This window comes from Crocodylus siamensis, chromosome 1, assembly GCF_052110815.1.
Source record: "Crocodylus siamensis isolate JL-2025a chromosome 1, ASM5211081v1, whole genome shotgun sequence".
Taxonomy (NCBI): Eukaryota; Metazoa; Chordata; order Crocodylia; family Crocodylidae; genus Crocodylus; species Crocodylus siamensis.
In genome coordinates, this window is record NC_143395.1 from 383,215,801 (window position 1) to 383,234,897 (window position 19,097).

At 44.0% G+C, this 19,097-nt stretch overlaps 1 protein-coding gene across 2 annotated transcripts in view; it reads left to right on the forward strand.

Moving 5' to 3' along the window:
- The first annotated feature begins 3,733 nt into the window (after window positions 1–3,733).
- MIPEP (mitochondrial intermediate peptidase) overlaps window positions 3,734–19,097 on the forward strand; it is a 106,902-nt gene continuing 91,538 nt past the window's right edge. For both annotated transcript variants that reach the window (XR_016439299.1, XM_090028779.1), the window contains exons 1-4: window positions 3,734–4,020; window positions 9,846–10,019; window positions 15,741–15,829; window positions 18,349–18,435. Coding sequence is in view for 1 of the 2 variants with exons in the window: in XM_090028779.1 (XP_089884905.1) it covers window positions 3,850–4,020; window positions 9,846–10,019; window positions 15,741–15,829; window positions 18,349–18,435 (521 nt within the window). In the remaining variant the exon portion in view is untranslated. The remainder of the gene's footprint in view (window positions 4,021–9,845; window positions 10,020–15,740; window positions 15,830–18,348; window positions 18,436–19,097) is intronic.

Below are 19,097 nucleotides of genomic sequence, written 5' to 3' on the forward strand. Positions count from 1 at the left end.
CCTGGGCAGAAGAGTGCTGGGGTCAGACAACAGCAGCCAGGTGCATGTCTAGCTTCTTCTTAAAGACCTCCAGGGAAGGGGAGAGCACCACCTCCCTTGGAAGCCCATTCCAGATTTTGGCAACCCTTACCATAAAGAAGTTCTTTCTGATGTCTAACTTAAATTTGTTCTCCATCAGTTTGTGGCCACTGTTCCTAGTTACTCCAAGGGGTGCCCTGGTGAACAGAGCATCTCCTATTTCATGCTGTCCTCCCCTGATGAATTTGTAGGTGGCCACAGGATCACCTCTTAGCCTTCTCTTGCAGAAGCTGAAGAGATCCAGGGCCCTCAATCTCTCCTCATAGGGTTTTGCCTACAGGCCCCTAACCATACGAGTGGCCCTCCTCTGAACCCTCTTGAGGTTGTCCACATCCCTCTTGAAAGGCGGAACCCAAAACTGGATGCAGTACTCCAACTGTGGCCTTACTAATGCCTCATAAAGGGGAAGTATCACCTCCTTGGACCTGTTTGTCATGCACCTGCTAATGCATGATAAACTGCAGTTAGCTTTACTGATCACTTTGTCACATTGACAACTCATGTTCATCTTGGTGTCATTGTTGACTCCAAAAGCCCTTTCTGCTGCCATGCTCCTGAGAAGGTCCTCCCCCAGCCTGTAAGATATTATGCAACTGCCTCTAGATACACTATGCAAACACACAGAAATCAGGACAAAAATATTTTTTGAAATAAAATAACTTATAGTAGATGTTTGATTTTTTTTTTAAGTGTATGTTTTTTTCTGGTTTCAAGATGGCAACCCCTCCCCTCCAAGAAAAACAGGAGAACTAAGGCAAGGGAAGGAACTTCCAGCGGAAAAGGTCACGGGCCAGGGGTGGGACTTCTGGTCCTAAGGTGGTGACCAGGGGGCAGGCCACCTGTCAAGGGGCAGGCCTTGATGGCTCACCAAAGCTCATTAAGTGGCCCTCCAGCTAACATAATTGCCCACCCCTGGGTCTACACATTCATTAATGTGCCATAGTTACTGTGCATTAAGTTTAGTACTTGCATAGCAAAGTACTAAATCAATGCATAGTAACTGGTGCATAGTAAATGGCGTATAGTAACTGGCACTACTGCTCAGTAGTGCCAGCACACAGGTTTTTAAAGATGCTAACTACTCAGTAGCCTAATACTACTGTGCAGTAGTGTATTAGCATGGGTTTTGCCTGGCATGCTACTGTGCAATATTATTAGGCTACTACGCAGTTAGCATCCCCGGGTAGGTGCACTCACAAAGTAACAAAATACTTAAGACCATGGGTTTAATCCAGCTCCTTAGCACAAATCACCTTTGTGCAAATGGTCCCAGTTCTAACTGATTTTGATGAGACTTCCTGTAGTAGTAAGGACTACTCGTAGAAGCATCTGCAGGATTGAGTTTGGTGCTCATTCTATATAACCTCTGATGAATAGTTAACTTTTTTTCATCTGCAAGGCAATTTGGAAGAAAATTCACAAGAAAGCAGAACAGAAGTACTTAAATACAGCTTGTTTAATTTAGGGGGGAAAATCCTGCACCAGTGCAGAGGGCCTGTAGGTCCTTGAGAGCCTTAAGGTCCTTTCCCAACTCTGTCATTTGATAGTCAGGTAATGGATTCATTAATCATCTACTGATTTATTTACAGCAGAGTGGACCAACCCTTTTGGCAGGTGTGCCACAAATTAGCCTTGCACCCTCCCCAAGTGCCACTCCAATCCTATTCTCCTGATCCATCTGCAACTCTGCTTTGTGCTTCCTTCCCTGTGTCCCCTGCCGGGTTTCTGAGTTGCTTTTTGTTTCTTTTAAAGACACAACATAACAAATATTGAACACCATGGGTTTAATCCAGCAGTCCTAATTGATGTATAAAGTGCTTCCTGCCCTATTGTTTACTATGCTGCTTGCCCTCTCCCTGGTCTGCTCTGCCCTACTTGGAGGCTGCCCATGCCACTTGTGGCACCTGTGGTTCAGGTTGGCCAGTCTTAGTTTACAGTATATACTTAAAATATTGCAGATTGTACATGTGGGTTCCTAGGGAGATAGCTATTTGCCTCCGACTAGATTTTGTTTTTATGCAGCAACTAGAACTGTCATTACATTCATTTCTCTGTACCTTTTTGTACCCAAACAATCTTCATTCCTCAAGTTGCCTGCTGTTCTTTTCTCTTCTACAGTTTTACTGCTGTGTCCATATTGGCATCTCCAGAAGTTCAGCAACCATGACTCAGGCCCCAAACATCTTAAGAGCAATTCTTGAAATCATGAAAATGTTCAAAATTGATATATCTGAAGTTATTTGGATTTGCCTTTGGTCCTTAAGGGTATTCTTATTTCATGCTTTTTTCTGCAAGCATGAAGGTCAAAAGGTTACTTGAAAAATGATTAGAACATAAATGTCCACGCAGTGTTTTGGTTCCAGCAGCTGTCAATTAAAACACCGAGTTTCACAAGCCTTACAATAAAGGTGCAAGAATTGGCGGCATTGCTCTTTGTCACCTTTCATATACATTGAATTGTGTTTGTTGCAATACTGCCTTGTAGCTTTATTGGTCTCCATCCACACGCACTACACAAAACTCTCTTAACCTTGTCTTTAAAATTTCTGTCCAGCCAAGCAAAACAATTTTTCGACGTAGGATTAATATAGTTTAATTCTCCCCGCAGGCTGACCCCACAATGTCATTAACTAGTTTTGTTACAACCGCTTTGGGAATGTTTAAATATGGCTTTAAACCCAGTTCTTTGGCCTGCGATAAGCTGGAAAGAATGATAAAAGTATGGCATGGAGACATAACACAAGCAGATGAAAGGAAAAACCTTGTGGTTGTGCTCACATTGGTAAATATTAAATGACAGGTGCAAAAACCCGGTCTCGTGTTACTGGGCTTTAAAATGAACATGTGCAAAGCAAACCCTCCAGCTGAAATGAAACACAATCTTTGTCGCTGCCTCTGAGGCAGATGCTGAAGAACCGATGGAGGTACTATTTTGTGAACTTCACGTTTCTTTCTGCTGCTGCTCTCCGATGTGCCCTGCTGCTTTCACGCTGGAGACAAAGATTTTCATGGAAACTTCAGCTTGGAGAGAGAGCAGGCAGGCAGGCAGGCCTGGAGGGCAGGGCAGCACCGCACCTAGCCATGCACTCCTGCACAAATGCAATGAAGCCTCACTGTAACCAGCCTAACATCGGACTCCCCAGATACCTCTGCACTACTTACCAGCTACATTCATTCCCCTTCCGCCACCCCTCCCGCAGCCTGTCTCTCACCCACTGCCTCCCCGATTCACACCCTCACCGCCTGCCCGCAGACCAGCCCCTCCGGCTTCTTTCCCAGTCACTCCATCCAGGAAGAGCACTCGCCATCTGCAGAGCCCCACCAAGGACATTTCTACCCGGAAGCTCGCAAAGACGAATTTTTCCAACTATCTGAGTTGGTCCAATAAAGAGATCACCTCGACCTAAAGAACCTCGTCTGCCTGTGTGTCCTTAGACCAACACGGCTACAACCTACACCCCTCGAAGCCTAATTGCTGTGCAGCGTCCCACACTGATACAGGGTGGAAAGGAGGCAACCCCGCTGCGGACCTTGTATTTTTCCAGCAGAAACGGGCACCGAACACGAGATGCAGCAAAAGCAGGGCGAACCCCGGCCCCAGGGCGCAGTGCAACGGGTCGGGGGAGGTCCAAGCCCGCGCACCGCATGGGGGCGGGATAGCACCAGGCCACGCCCCCTAGGGAGGCCCCGCCGCAGCTCCTCAGGCTGAGGTTGCGCGGGCCGAGGCGGAAGTGGGCGGAGTTTTGCCCTCTGCCCAGTCGCGCGCCGGTCATGCTGTGCGGCTGCCGGCGGGTGGCGCCTGCCGCTCTGGGCCGGGCCGCGCGGGGATGGGGATGGGCCGGGGCCGGGGCCGCTCGGCGGCGGGTCAGCACCGGCTGGTCCCCGGTGGGCGCCGCCTTCGACGCCAGGCAGCAGCGCAGCAGCGTCGTGGGCCGGAGCACGGTGGGTGACGGGCCGGGGCGCCTGACAGCGAGGCGGGGCCACGTGGTGCGGGGGCGGGAGGCGGAGCCTCAGCTGGGCCAGGGCCAGGGCCAGGGGTCGGGGTCCGGGTCGGGGTCGGGGTCGGTGTGGGCAGCGCGAGGCCGACCCTCGCTGCTCTCTGCAAAGCAGGTGGCATCAGTTTGAAGGGCTATCGGTGCTTTTCCCTTAGGCGAGGCCGTGCTTGAGTAGGAAAGGGCCCCTCCTCTAGACCAGTGGTCTCCGAAGTGGGGTGTATGCACCCCCCCCGGGGGTGCTCAAGACCATCCATTGGGGTGCGGGAAGAAAATATTAGAACTTGTATTTACATTTATTTTTTATCTAAAAAAGAAAGAAATTAAGCTTTACTAATATTTAATATACGGATTGACACTGGCGCCCTCACTCGGTCCATATGTCAAATAAATAAATATACATATAATGGGGGGTGCGTACTCAAAAAATTTTTATTGATAGGGTGCATGATTAAAGAAGTTTGGAGACCACTGCTCTAGACAGGTGTGGAGCCTGCTCCGACACCCTGGAAATCCAGTGCTTGGGAGCAGACCTGACTTATCGAGTCTGCTGGAGCATGGAAACTGGATGCACTCCGGCAGCCGAGCATGTTGGTATCCCAGCGTGTCTCCGCGCTGAAAAGATGGCGGCAAGGAGCTTTGAAATAAAACATGATTTATGAGCTTTACGTCAAAGCACCTTTGCTGCTATTTTTCAGCGCGGGGACACATGACACACAAGCACTTTTAATTAACACCAGTGGTGATGTGTAGGGGATGCATGTGCACTGCCAGAGAGAGAGCATGCCCTGACAGGCCGTGCTCACCGCTTAGGCAACAGGCCACGAGTGCCCCCCACTTCAGTTGGCAAGATTGGCCGTGGGGACCCTTGGACGCTGACTGGTTGCTGGGGCACCAGTCGCCCATGATTAGCACAGCTCACTAATTTAAATGCCTGGCCCCAGAGTGCATGTAAAAATGCGCAAAATCTATAGTTTTGAATTACCTAACAACTTCCAGCTGCTCTTCTAAGCGCCCATTTGCACTGAAGTCTTACCCTTCCATGGGGGTCAGGAAATCCTTCTCAGATCCTCAGAGTAACCAAGTTGCAAACTCTGCATAGGTTTGTGTTGGGTGCTTTGCACAGGGCTCACCAGCAAATGAATAAAATAGGACTCATGTTGTGGAAATAACATAAAGCTGTCCACAGCACAGCTGATAGAAAATAAGGATTGGAAGGGACCTCAGGAGATCATCTAGTCCAACTCAGTGCTCAAAGCAGGACCATCTGCAACTAGATCATCCCAGCCAAAGCTTTGTTTAGCTGGGTTTTGAAAACCCCAAGGATGGAGCTTCCACCATCTCTCTGGGTAACCTGTTCCCATGTTTTACTACCCTCTTAGTGAGAAAATTCTTGATATCTAACCTAAACTTTCCTTGCTGCAATGTGAGACCGTTGCTCCTTGTTCTGTCATCTGCCACCACTGAGAATGGTTTAGCTCATGGGTTCTCAATCCCTGGGCTGTGGCCTGATCCCAGGCACAGTGGGTCAACTGCCAGACCCGAAGTGGCTTTGGACCAGCAAAGTGTGGCCCCCCAGATCTGGGCGGTGAGGCCATGGCTTGTTCTGCAGGGCCTGTGGCAGTGCAGGATTTAGTCCACCCCCTGCCGGGGGTGTGGGGGTATTCTTACCTGTCTCCTGGCTGGAAATTCTGACCACAGTTGGCTGGGCTGCGGTATAAAGACTTTGACAGCCCCTGGTCTAGCTCCATCCTTTTTTGAACCTCCCTTCCGATAGTTGAAGGCTGACCCCGCTCAATCTTCCCTTCTCCAGAATAAATAAGCCCAGTTCCCTCCGTCTCTCCTCGGAAGTCATGTGCCCCAGCCCCTAAACCATCATCATTGCCTTCTCCTGGACTCCCTCCAATTTATCCACATTCTTTCTGCAGTGGGGGCCCCAAAACTGGAAAGTGCTTTCCAGTGTGGCCTCACCAAGTGCTGAATTGAGTGGAAGAATCACTTCCCTCCATCTACTAGCAGCACTTCTACCAATGCTACCTGGTATGCCATTAACCTTCTTTGCAACAAGGAAACACTTGGCTCACGTTCATGTTACTGTCCACCGTAACCCTGTGGTCCTTTTCTGCAGAGCTGCTGCTTAGCCAGTCATTCCCAACCAGTTCATGGGATTGTGCTGCTTTAAGTGCAGGACTTTTCACTTCTAGGCACTAAGCTAAGAATACTTTTCTGATCCCTGCTCCGGGAAACTTTTTTGGCTTTTGCTGTTCAGCTGCTTTTCCCCTCGAGCAGAGCTGTCCAGCTTCTAAGTGTCTGGGGCTGCAGCAGCAGGAGCCGGGGGCCACATGCCTCCCCACCCCCTGCCCTCCAACGCACTGCGTTGTGCACATTGGTTCCCAAGCCTCATCCTCAGCTCAGGCTCCCCTGGTACTGTGCCACCCTTCCCCCTTCAATAGGGGTGGGAAGTGGAAGCCAGAAGAGGCAGGGAAGGGTGAGGGGGAGAGAGGTGGCTGGTTGGCAGCCTGGGGACCATGTACTAATCCCTTGTGGGCTGCATGTGGCCTGTGGGCCACCAGTTTAATTGTCCTGTCCTAGAGAATATAAATAGATTGGCAATGCTATATTACAAAGCATCTAATTGCTCGTGCAGTTTTGGTTTTGAACACTTTTTTGAGCATTTGATATATGCATCTTACTAAATCTTCTCTTCAAAGTAGATAGAAAAAGGAACAGTGGAGAGGACTGGAACAAACAGAAATTGGCTCCTGGTAAAATTTTCAAACCTGAGTGTTGAAGTGAGGCGCCTAACCTATCTGAAGTGGTCAGCACCTTTGTAGAGCAGGTGGCTTGCTTTAAATAGGGCTTTGGGAACATGGCTTTCAGGAGCATGACTTTTTGACTCCCAGTTTTTTAAATTCTGGCCTTGTGTATTGAAACTGTTGTTAAGAACAATTCAGTAATGTTATTCTTAATCGATATTGGGATATAATGCAAAGAGAAGCAACAATACTTTCTGGATGGAAAACTGTTCTCTGACTGCATCATGCATCAGCATTTCAGATGTTAACCATGATTCAAATAGATTAGACAGTGATTGAGAATAAACTAGTTTGGTCTGTTGTTTTACCTTTTTGGTGAATGTGTAACTGTTAACCTGGCCATCATAAGCTGTTATATTGTTTTTATGATAAGACATTAAGTTGTGTTAGTGACAGTCCTGTGGTGTATTTCCAGTAGTGATCTACAATGCTTAATTACCTGGAATTAGTAAACTGGTAGAGTAGATACAAATGGCACTGTTCAGGGTGGATAAAAATCAATGATTAAAAAAATCAGATTTTTTTTATTAAAATTTTTTGGATTTATTCCTATTTTTGATTTTTTTGTTAAGATACTGTTTTTACAAAAATATCGTTTAAATTTAAGACATGTTAAAGCTCAAAGATATCATCATGAAATAGGGATTTTAACTTCTAATTATATACTATTTGAGACAATATATTCATGTAACCTTTTTAGAAGTTTTATAAATAAGTCACAACTGGCCGTGGACTATATTAGGGGCCTAATCGTAAGGGTTTCCCAGAGGCTTCTCTACAGATTAGTAAAGATTGAAGAAGTCTACCCAGTGGGACTCAGTGCTCCATCTAGAAGATCCCATTAAGCATCTCTGTGATGCTTAGGTTCAGTTCTCAAATTGTGGATTTGAGTCTCCAGAGATCAATAGGCAAGGTTCTTTGGGTAGATGTGATGTCTTTTATTAGACCTACTAAGTAGTTGGAAAAATTGTTCTTTGCAGGCTTTCAGGCACAAATGCCCTTCTTCAGGCATAGGGAGAGTTTGTTGTCTCCAGAGGTAGCATCCTTGTTAACAGCAGTATATGGAAATGAGAGATAACAGACCTGATTACCCACACATCAGCCCTATTGTCCCTGCAAGTTTATGTGCACACAGCTGAGCCCTTACCTTTTTCTAAAAGTGCAGAATTTCAAGAAATTAAACAAATAAACAACAACAATGCACTTTTTGTAGAAAACAGTGTCAATATTGAGGCTTCCTGACCAGTGATTTAAATCAATTTGATTTAAACCAAATTCACTCTGCTACTAATGCTGCGGTATGTTAGCCCCTGCACGATAAAGTAGTACACTACACTATTTTAACACTACGTTTTATCAGTAAAACTTATCTTCTTTCTTGCATGTGACTATAGTCAATTCTGATCCCTTCTAATAAAAATTTGAAGTTTCCTGATTAAAATGAGCCAGTGGTAAGTGCTACTTGGTACAGTTTTGCTAGCACATCTCCATAGATTCAGAAGTACTTCTGCCAGTGCAACCTGTCTTCTAGGAACAAGGCCACAATGTATATGTCTTTGCAGTTGTGACTGTTGGTGATATTTTTAAAACTCGACTGGCAAAGGGTAACAAAGAGCAGAAGCTTGTTCTCTTTAAACGGCACTGTTTGTTTTAGGGTTATCTCTTTTTCTTTTTAGTTTACCTTTTCAAGCGTGATTTAAAGTGTGACAGTGGCTCTTTAATAAGTTGTTGAGCCCATAAGTGTAAAAGCACAAGTAGTGTAAAAATCATAACCAATTATTCTTAAACATTAAAGAAGAATCCAAAGTAAGTTTTATATAGTTAATGTACAAATTACTTCTGTATTTTGAGTAAGGGAAATAACAGAGTTTTGTCAAGTTGTTTTTTCTGATTTTTGACAGTCTTTGTAATTCTGAAGCAGAGTGAGATTAAAAATAGGGGTGTACTGTTAATTATTTTTTGGGCTGATACCAATGGTCGATTAATAATCAACCATATTGGCTGATACTGATCCAATTCCCAATATGCAGCCCAGCAGCTTGGAGAGCAGTGTCCTCCTGGTAAGTCTGTTGGGGGGTGAAAGGGCATGGGTCCAGGGGGGCAGATTGAAACACCTGCAGTGAGGGAGGGGGTGGGGCTGAGGCAGGGGTGCACAGGTGGGGCAGGGTGCAAATGGAGCTGTAGCTCGTCTGGGGGCTAGGGAGGGTGGTTCCTATTGCTGCATGCACCCCTGGGGGAGGCATGGGCAGCATGTGCCCCCCAGGTCTGTGTGTGGGTGTGCTGCCGGTTGTGGCAACATCTTCCTGGCTGGGGGTCTGGACCAGGGCTGCACTTGGAGTGGGTGGGGGCAGGGTGGACAGTGGCAGCGCTGGGAGCTGGGGCTACAGCCACCCCAAAATTCACCATAGCCCCCCCCTGTAACCGCCCTTCCCAGCGCTGCAACTGTCTGCCCCCAGCACAGCCCCAGCCCAGCCCCCTCTCAAGGAAGAGCCTGGTACAGCCCCTGCCCTTGAGCGCCCAGTAGACAGCCCACCCTCGCCCTGCATACAGATCTGGGGGGCATGTGCTCCCCATGCCTCCTCTGGGGGTGCACACAGTGGAGGGATTCCCCCCCCTTCCTACCCCGCACTGTGCCCTTCAGAGAAGCCATGGCTCTGTCCCATGCCACACCTCGTCCCAGCTGTACAGCGCCTCCCCCCCCCCCCCCCACTTACCAGCTGGATGCTCCTCTCCAAGCTGCTGGGCTGCACTCCTGCCTGCGTGCATTCTGCGTCTGCATGCATGCATGTAGCGTTTATTGGCAATATTATTGGCTATATCGGCTAAAAAAAGCCAATTGCCAATAATGTCACTTTTCCTTTTATTGGTGCTGATATGATATGAACCGATATATTAGTGCGCCCTTAAAAATGAAATTGTTAACTTTAACTGTTGGTTGCATTTGTTCTCTGTATTCTAGGGTCTCTTTGGTGTTCCAGAGTTAAGTTGTCCGGAAGGATTTCAAGAAGCACAGGAGAAAGCACTGCAAGAAACAGAGCGACTGGTCCGGAAAGCATATACTACACCTCCTGGACCTGAAATAGTGATGATTTTTGATCAGCTGTCAGATGCGTTGTGTAGAGTGGCAGACTTGGTGAGGGGATTTTGTTTGGTTTTTTGTTTATTTTTCAAGTTGGAAATGATCTCTTGTAAACGGGGTTAGATGACACAGGGTTTTTGAAGTTTCTTCTGTTATGACAGGGATGTATCAAGATTGTAAGTCATTGTATGAGAATAGAAAAATTGAGATCTTAATGGAGAAGTTGTTACAAAAGCTTTCACTAAATTACAGGGGGGGTCAGAAACCATATATGTAGTATGACTTGTAACTGTATTGTAAACTTTAAAAATAGACACCTCAGTTCTTTTTTCCCCCCATAGGATTAAGTCCTTGCTGCAAAACATTTTTTCCAGTCCTTAAATCACTTTTATGGCTCTTTTCTGTACTCTATCCAGTTTTCAACATCTTCATAAATACAGACCCAGATATGAACCAGTATTCCAGTATTGATCTTGCAATCACCTCTTCTATTTACTTCTCCCTTTTTTAATAAATTCAAAGGTAGCTCCTGTTGAGTTGCTTGTCTACCATGACCCCCGAACTACTTTTCTGACATACTGATTTTCAGGATATAGTTCTCCTTTTTCATGTCTGTATGACTTTTTTTTTCCCTCTTGTTCCTAGCTATCAGCTTTTGTGACTGTATGAAGACACAGTTTACTTGAATAATCCCTGTCTATGAAGTGAAACTGATTGCTCTGTCCTAGTCACTAGTGCTATTCCACCAATCTTTGTGTCACCCTCAATTATGGTCCATGGTGATGTTGTATTGACTTCCAGTTCATTCATGAAAATGTTAAACAGTGCAGGACAAATACGGATTTCTACAGAGTCCAGTCATTGATAAGTTACTTCTTGAAATTTGGCAGTTACTGCATCCATACTATTGATATTATATGGTGTACAGGCGACCCTCGCCATTCAGGGGGGATACATTCTTGTATTCCCTGTGAAAGGCAATATCTGCAAATAAGGCACTGCGTTCATGAACACAGTTTGTGTTCATGAATGCAGTGCCCCTGGCGGCTGGGGGGCGTGGAGCCTGGCGGCAGCAGCAGCACCAGCAGCAGCCCAGTGGCAGCAGGCGTGGAGCTCCTGAGAAGCTCCTGTAAGTGCATAAAGTGGATTTAAAATGTGGGTTCAGCATTCGCGAATATTTGAAACCACGATGCTGAATCTGCGAACAGCAAGGGTTTCCTGTATATTTTTTTAAAGATGGTGTAGGGCCTAAGTTAAATATTAACTATTACACCTTGTTCTAGTAAATTTCTAAGTCATACTTGTAATCTCATCCAAAAAAATCATCTTTTATAAGCTATTTCCCATTTTTACAATGTATAACCTATTTATAACCTGGTGGCTTTGATTATTTTCCTGTTCTTTAATTTTTGGTCTATTTAGTCCTATATTAGCTTTTTCAGTATTTTGCACAGAACTGTCAGTCTCTAGTTATCAGCGTAAGTCTACTTGGGTGCTTGTATATGTGACAGGGGTTTAGTTCTCCCTAAATTGAAACGGTGGGTTTTTAATTGTTACGATTGAAAACCCACTGTTTCTGTTTAGGGGCTCTGCCACTTTTATGGCGAGGGGCCTGATCCTTTTTTTTGACAGAACTTGCTTCTCAGCCAGGCGGTGAGCTGCCAGTGGGCCCAGAGCTGCTCAGAGCCAGCACCCAGGTCACCAGCAGTCTGCCTGAGTGGCACCAGTAGGGTACCACCACCATGGAGGGATGTACTGGACCCACCTCACAGCTCAGACACTGCTGGCAGCTTGCCCCCTGGCTGAGGGCAAGCTCCACCAGGGAAAAAAAAAAGATTGGGCCCTTCACAGTTTTTTGGTTTCTTTTTTTTTTTTTCCCCCTCTGCCAGTACTTCCAGCAGCCCAAGCACTGTCTCCGCCACTTGAGACTGCCCAGGAATGGGCTAATGGGCTGGCTTGCCCCTGGGGCAGTGTGGAAGGTGGCAGGAGAGCAGCTGCGTGTGTTGGTGGCTGGAGAAGGTGGCAGAGATGGTGCAGAGGGAGCTGGAAGCCTGGGTGGGCTCAGGGAAGCTTGGGCTTGGCAGGCTTCCAGCGCCCCATGCACTGTCCCCACTGCCTTTTCTGGCTGACAGCACACCCAGCTGCCTTCCTGCCACCTTCCCGTGGTGCCCCAGGGGCAGGCCAGCCCATTCTGGGGCAGTCCCAAGCAGTGGGAAGGTGGCGGGGACGGTACATGGGGTGCTGGAATCCCACCAAGCCCTTGCTGCCTTTCTCCCCCTTCCTACCTGCAGAGCCTGTGTGCAGCCAGGGAGTGAGCTGCTGGTGGGCTGAGCAGCTCCTGAGCTGCAGGGATCCCTGGGGATGGATGTATCGCTGCAATTTGTTATATAGCAAACTAAAATACATCGGGATGTGTTTTAGTTTGCTACATAACAAAGTAATTTAATTCACAATACGCCACTGCACGTGTACAGTGTGATTGACATTAAAGCACAATATATCATCACGTGTAAAGTGTGATGCAATTAAACCACTAAAAAGGGCAATTAAACTGGTAAAAAGGGCAATTTTGTCACATGTCCAAGCGCCCCATGCCCTTTTTTGCTAGATGGCTTAACATTAGCATTCTTCAAATCTTCTGGAATTTCCCCATTATCCCAAGACTTATTTTTTGAAAGGGCAGTGAGAGTTCCCATTCCTCATGTGTGTTAAGAAGACTTTGAGCATTAGTATACCTTATTACCTGGCTGTCTTGAAAAATGATGTCTAAAAGTTGTTAGCCTGTCTTTCATACAAGGAACAGTGCTCCTCCTTACCATCTTGTTGGGCAGTTAATTCAGTTCTGGTGGACAGATAAGATTACTAGGAACTTTAACATCAATGCCACTGCTTATAGTATCTTAGGTTATTCTTAGAGATCATCTGTTTTTAGTATTTTGAAAACTAATACTGCTTTGATTTATGAGATCCCAAAAGATTGTATTTCCTCTTGTTATTCTGTAGTCCAGCACTATCCAGCTGGCTTTCTGTGGGCTGCATGCAACCTGCAAGAGTTAAGTTGTGGCCCCTGGGCTCCCACTTTGCCACTGGTTGGGAGTGGGAAGGGGGCATGGGTGCACGCTGCAGTCAGAGGTCTGCTGGGTATCCATGTGTTGCACAGCTTACGGACAGTCGGTGGCTCACCCTGGTGCAGCCTGTCGGCAAGTAGTGCCCAGCTGCTTAGAAGATGCACAGCACTGCTGTACTCTATAAAGTGGGTGTGTGTGGTGTGTATGTGTGTGTATACATTTTTAAATAAAAAAACTCAACTTCAGATAATGTAATTGTCTATTTTTAAGCCTAATGAAGCATGGATACTTTAAGTAGCACAAACATCATTTTTAATGTACCATATTATGTTGAACTTTACTTTTCTTATGGTAGTATTTTTTTTAAAGAGCTCTTCTGAGTTAAATTTATAGACTGTGAAGTCTCCTGCAAAGGGAATTTTATGATGTGTTGTATTTAATATATTTTTGGAATGTTTTGAATGTTTACATCATTAGTTTTTAGCTTTTTCCGTTGATGTGTGATTTATTGCTGTAGTTCATGATGTATTTTTTCAACTTATATTGTGTGTTAGTTGCATGAGCTTTAGGGCCTGAACAAAATCTAAAGATGTGTTATATCCCACTTGTGATATTAACTTCAATTTACATAAAACGCCAGTCCAGTTATTTCAGCCTGAATATCCAAGACCTCAGAAATGTGACCTAAGTCTAGTCCTGCTGACACCATTCAGTGTTTAAACTTCCATAGGAGTAAAACTGAGTGTGGCCGTCCTCTGTCTACCCTTCCTATTAGAAAATATATGGTTAAACACACAAGTTCAGATTAAGAAACTTAAAATTTTATTTAAAAATTTTAATATGATCTATTTTAAACTCATATAATTCTTTAACATCAATTACACTTTGAATTCAGCAGCAAAGTACATATAAAATTCCCCAGCTATTAAATGCACTTGATTCCACACTTAAAGCACAGTATATATGATTATCCATACCCATTTTAGTTTTTTCTTCTTAATAGAAATAATATATTATTTTCTTTAAAATACCGTTCTTACAAATAACTTTGAATGAAAATGAACTAAAGCATTGAATAATGTGTTTAATAGGTTTTTTGTGGTTGTCTTGTGTAGAAAAGTTGTTTAAGGTTATAGAAGTGGTTTGGGAAACTAACAGTATTATCGCACGTAATCTGAAGTAACAAAAGATGATAAACATTTGGCTTAAGCATAGGTAAACAGCTCAGTCCAGACTTGAGTAACTGGCTCTTGGAAAGTATAATTTTAAATATGAAACATTTTAAAGTGTGTTTTTTTCCATTGTGAAAGTTAAATTGAATGAAGAACAGACTGAAAATTTATATATAACAAGAAATATAAGAAATATGCTAGGGGTCTAGCTAACCCGAGGAGGCTGCCAGCTGATTTTGTGGGGAGATTGCAGGGCTGGCTGCTGCATTAGTGGACTGATGGTGGGGCTCCCCATTTTTCTGATTGGCTAAGGGGCCCCAGTGGCCCTGCCCCTCACTGTTGATTGGTTGCAAAGGCTGTCTGTCATGTGGCTCTGCCCCTTACTGCTGATTGGTGGAAAGGGGCAGGTCTTTATGATAGGCAGCTCTCTCAGCCATAGGTCAGGCAGGGGTGGCTCCCCCTTTCTCCCTGCCTCCCCGTGGTCTATGCGGCCAGGCCACAGTACCTCTGGGGAGGCAGCATTTTATTTTCAGCAAGTTTTCTTTTTTTTTTTCCCCATGGGTTTCACAGACATTGCCTGCTTTCACAGGCAATACCGGATTTTGCAATTTCAGTAGGTCCCTACTCATTGCACATAACCAGACATTTCTGGTTTATGTAGTCTCAACTAGGCATGGCTCAGGAGGCTCAGTGGCATCAATCACTCATAAGCTTCTACTTCTGGGGTAGTGCCTTGCCAAGTAGGCCACTAGGCCTTGGTCCTGAAAGCACGCATATAGTTCATCTTGTTGACTTCAGGGAAACTTTTCCCAAGGTGAAATTCAATCTGTTTAAGTGCTTTCAGGATTGAGGTTTTAGTGAAATCTGTCACATTGGTTCTTTTCAAATTTCCTGTTTTATTGAAAGGCTCAATTGACTTTTAAATCTTACAAGATATCTTTTCCAAGAAGATCTGTTTCATTAGTCTATTCCTCTGCAAATATTAATCTCTTGCTGTAGGTTCCGTCAATTCTTGGGTAACTAAAATTTTATCGTAAAGTTATACATTATATACAGAATGTCCCTTTTGCAAGCTAGCAGTTTACTTTAAAACAGCACAACTTAAGAGTTCTTAAAATATAAGCTAGTACATTTTGGCAAAACAGTAAAACTACATGTTTGGGGTCTTTTTAAGAGAGGACTGGTTAAAAAAAATAGGTGTTTTCTTAGCAATAAGATTCAAAAGCCTTGGCTTATTGAGAGTGATACTTATTAGGAAAAGAAATTTTCTCTAAAGCACTTACCTAATTGAAAATAATAATAAAAAGTTGGAAAATATTTTCTTTGGAGTGAAACTATTCTGTAGCAATTAATAGCTGTCAACATATTCTCAACAGATTTGTTCTGAGAAAACAGAGGTATGCCAAATTGCTCAGTGAGAAAAATATTGCAGGTAATAGCATAATGTGTGTTATGCTAAATGGAACTTCTTTGAATACTCACTTAAATTTAAGATTTCAAATTAAGGCCCTTCTTTTCTTTTCTTTTGATGTCAGGCTGACTTTGTGAAAATTGCCCATCCTGACTATACCTTCAGAGAGGCTGCTGAAGAAGCCTGCAGAAACATTGGTACCATGGTAGAAAAGTATGTTTATGTTATTCTGTTGAATTAATAGTGATTTGCATGTGTTTGAAAATACTTTATTATCCATCAAGTAGTTTGTTTGTTTTTTTTTGTGTTGCTGTTATGCATCCAAGAGTGGTAATTTTTCATGACATACTAGCCTGCTGTTATTAATGAGTTATTTAAAGTTTTATCTCTATTATGTCTGGTGGAATGTAATTCTACTTTAGGTTTAAGTTGTATCTGGAACAGTATTTCATTACACACTTTACTCTGAAGTCTGTGCTGTTGGAGCTAAATTTTCTAAACTTCCTGGCAGGTTTTTTTTCCCCTCCCTGTGAAGTAAGTGTAATTGAGGAATGGCAGAATGCTTGTATTTCAGATTTAAGACATTAAAGCATACAACACCTCTTCTGCTTGTGTGCCAACTCCTTGGATTCTTGCCTTATGTGAAAAAGGAGAGGAAAGTCTCCCATTGATACCTGGAAAATAGATGTTGGGGCTGTGTCTACATTAATGTGCAGTGCTGTCTTACCTTTTAGCCTTTTGAAAGTCCTTTGTAGCTGAAACATTTCCCCCCAAAAAACATTTGAGAAGACACGCATATAGTGTTGAATTTGATTGTTGGTCCATAGAACACACCCCTTAGTACCCCCTAAGCATGGCGGTGTACCCCCTCAGGAGGCTGAAGATGAGCAGGGGAATGAGCAGGGGGCTGGAGACAGGCCACTGGAAATGAGCTGGAGATAATCCCCTGCTCTCTCCAGCCTCCTGCTTCTTCTCTGCTACTGCTGATGAGTGTTGGCGGGGGTCTGGGAGACCCAGCAGGGAGCTGGGGGAAGAAACGGGGAGTTGGGGAAGGTCCCCCGCCCCTCCTTCCCTCCCCCCCCGGCACTTACCTGGAAGAAGCTGTGTCAAGGTTCCTGCAGCTTGCACTGCTGCCTGCCCTGCATGGGCAGGCAACATGCTTCAGGACCGGGGAAAGGGCCAACCACTGAGATGCTCTGGCAGGTTACCAGAGTGTCTCTGTGGAGGAACGAGCCTCCAGGGCACAGTCTGGGACCGTGCCCTGACCTGTTTTTTTTTTTTTTTTCCCCAGGGTATTATATTCAGGAGTCTAATTTTGCTCCCCCACTGCAAATTTGTAGTGCAGGGAACATTTTTTTTTATTCCTGCACATGCCTCTTGTAGCATCTCAAAGGGGTTTGAGATGCTGCAAGAGGCACGTGTGGGCTCATCTGGATGCACCCTATGAGTGGGGTTGTCTCCACTGCTTTAAGCTTCTTCTAGACTTCTGGTTGCTGCAAAGGAGGGGAGAGGTCTCCTTTATTCTTACTGCAGCTTCCATTTTTGGGTCATCTGTTTATATGAAAGTTTTATACTGTAGCAGTATGAAATTTACCTAACACCCTAGAACAGCAGCTGTTAATGTCTTCTGGCAGCAGGCTGGAGTGACTCAGCTCAGGTTGAAATAGAACTGTCAGTAATAACCAGGTGCTCCCGCCGTCATCACTTCTCCCTACCACTGCTTCTCTGGCACAAAGCCCTCTGCTGCTGAATGCCACTGGATCCAGTGGCTTGATGGTCTATAAGTTGCTAACCCCTGCCCTAGAGTTGTACTGCACATAGCATTCCAAACAGTTGTAGAGAAACTGACTAGAGTGATCTTAATTTTACTCAGCTGATGTCTCTCAAAGCTAGACCTACTGAAGTAGCAAAGCTTTTTGCAATTCAGAGACAACAACAGTGCATCAGTTTATGCTTAGTCTCTATAAAGTGTAGGAAAAGAATAAGACTGAATTCTGCAGAAATTGATTGCTGGGGCCCGCACACTTACTTGAGAGAGCTTTTTACTTGCAGCTGGATAGTTCAAGACCTAAGGAGTATCTTGTACAGACAGGCCACAATAAATAAACCTTTTTGAAAATGCCATTTCAGTTCTAAGTAAACTTGTAGGGAAAAAAAATCTGCGTGCACATGAACCTGAATCTCAGAAATTTCTTTGCTCCTTTGAAGGTATCTACTGTTGTATATTTCTTTCCACCCTGCTATATAGTGCCGTGGGTAACTAATTTTTGAGTAACAAAAGTAAGACTTTGCTTATATAGAACCTGCCACACACAGGCCTTAGTTGGGCTGTGTGACATCTGTGAGACGGGTGCGATAAATATTATGTCCGTTTTACAAATGGACACGCAAAGGCACAAAGTAATTAAATGACTTTCTATAGTGAATTGAATTGGTATTAGAAACCAGGTTTTTGGACTTTTGTGTTGTACATGTCAGATTTTGTTGCAAATAAATGCTGTTCTTAAACTTTATTTTTAAAAGACAATTACTTGCCTTTTAAAAATAAAGATCTATAGCCATGCATAACTACTTACGGTCATTTTATAGGTTTTACATCTGTTTGTGATTAGAAAACAAGCTAATGTATTTCTTAAAAATTTAAGTTCTGCCTTTTAAATTAGTAATTCTAAAAGACTGAAACGTCCATAATTGTCATTAATACCTGATGACTTCTCTCTTTCTCTTTCTAGGTTAAACACAGATGTTGAACTTTGTCAAAGTTTGAAACAGCTGTTGGCTGATAAAAAGGTGATGGATTCTCTAGATCCAGACACCAGGTACTTCTTAATGTTAAGCATTCTAAACATTTTATAAATTATTACATTATTTCTGTTGTTAAATTGTTTAATACAAAACCCTTTAGGACCTTAGAGTAATGGCGCTGAGTATTTTCCATTCCATTGTTAATGCATCTTTATTATTCTTTGAAAATATAATTTCAGAGTAGCTGCTAAATTCAATTCAATGTTTTGATTACAGTTTGGCATGTGTGAGAGAATACACATAATATATTTTTGAATGTATATAGCTGAAAAGTATGAAACATTGTCCTGCTGAATATTTATGTGATGAAACAAAATTTCCCCATAAAACCAACTCAACCACCTGGTGGTGTTCTGTTATGGGGTATGTGTAACAGTGGAAACAGTAATAAGGTTTGAACTTAGTAAGGAAAATTAGGAGTGGAAAATATGTGTGTTCATTTAGACATACAAAGTAAATGGAGTGCCTGTCCATTCATTCTTGAGATAATTTAAATCCTAAACCATAAACTTCATCTACAGTGTACTGAAAAAATGCTTAACTGGTAACTTTAAGTTATTTACTTACAATTAAAGTTTCCAATGAAATCAAACATATTTATTAATGGAAGTTGGGTATTGTGAAGTGCATTTTTATTGTATAGGGCAGTGATTCTCAATCAGAGTGTTGTAAGAAA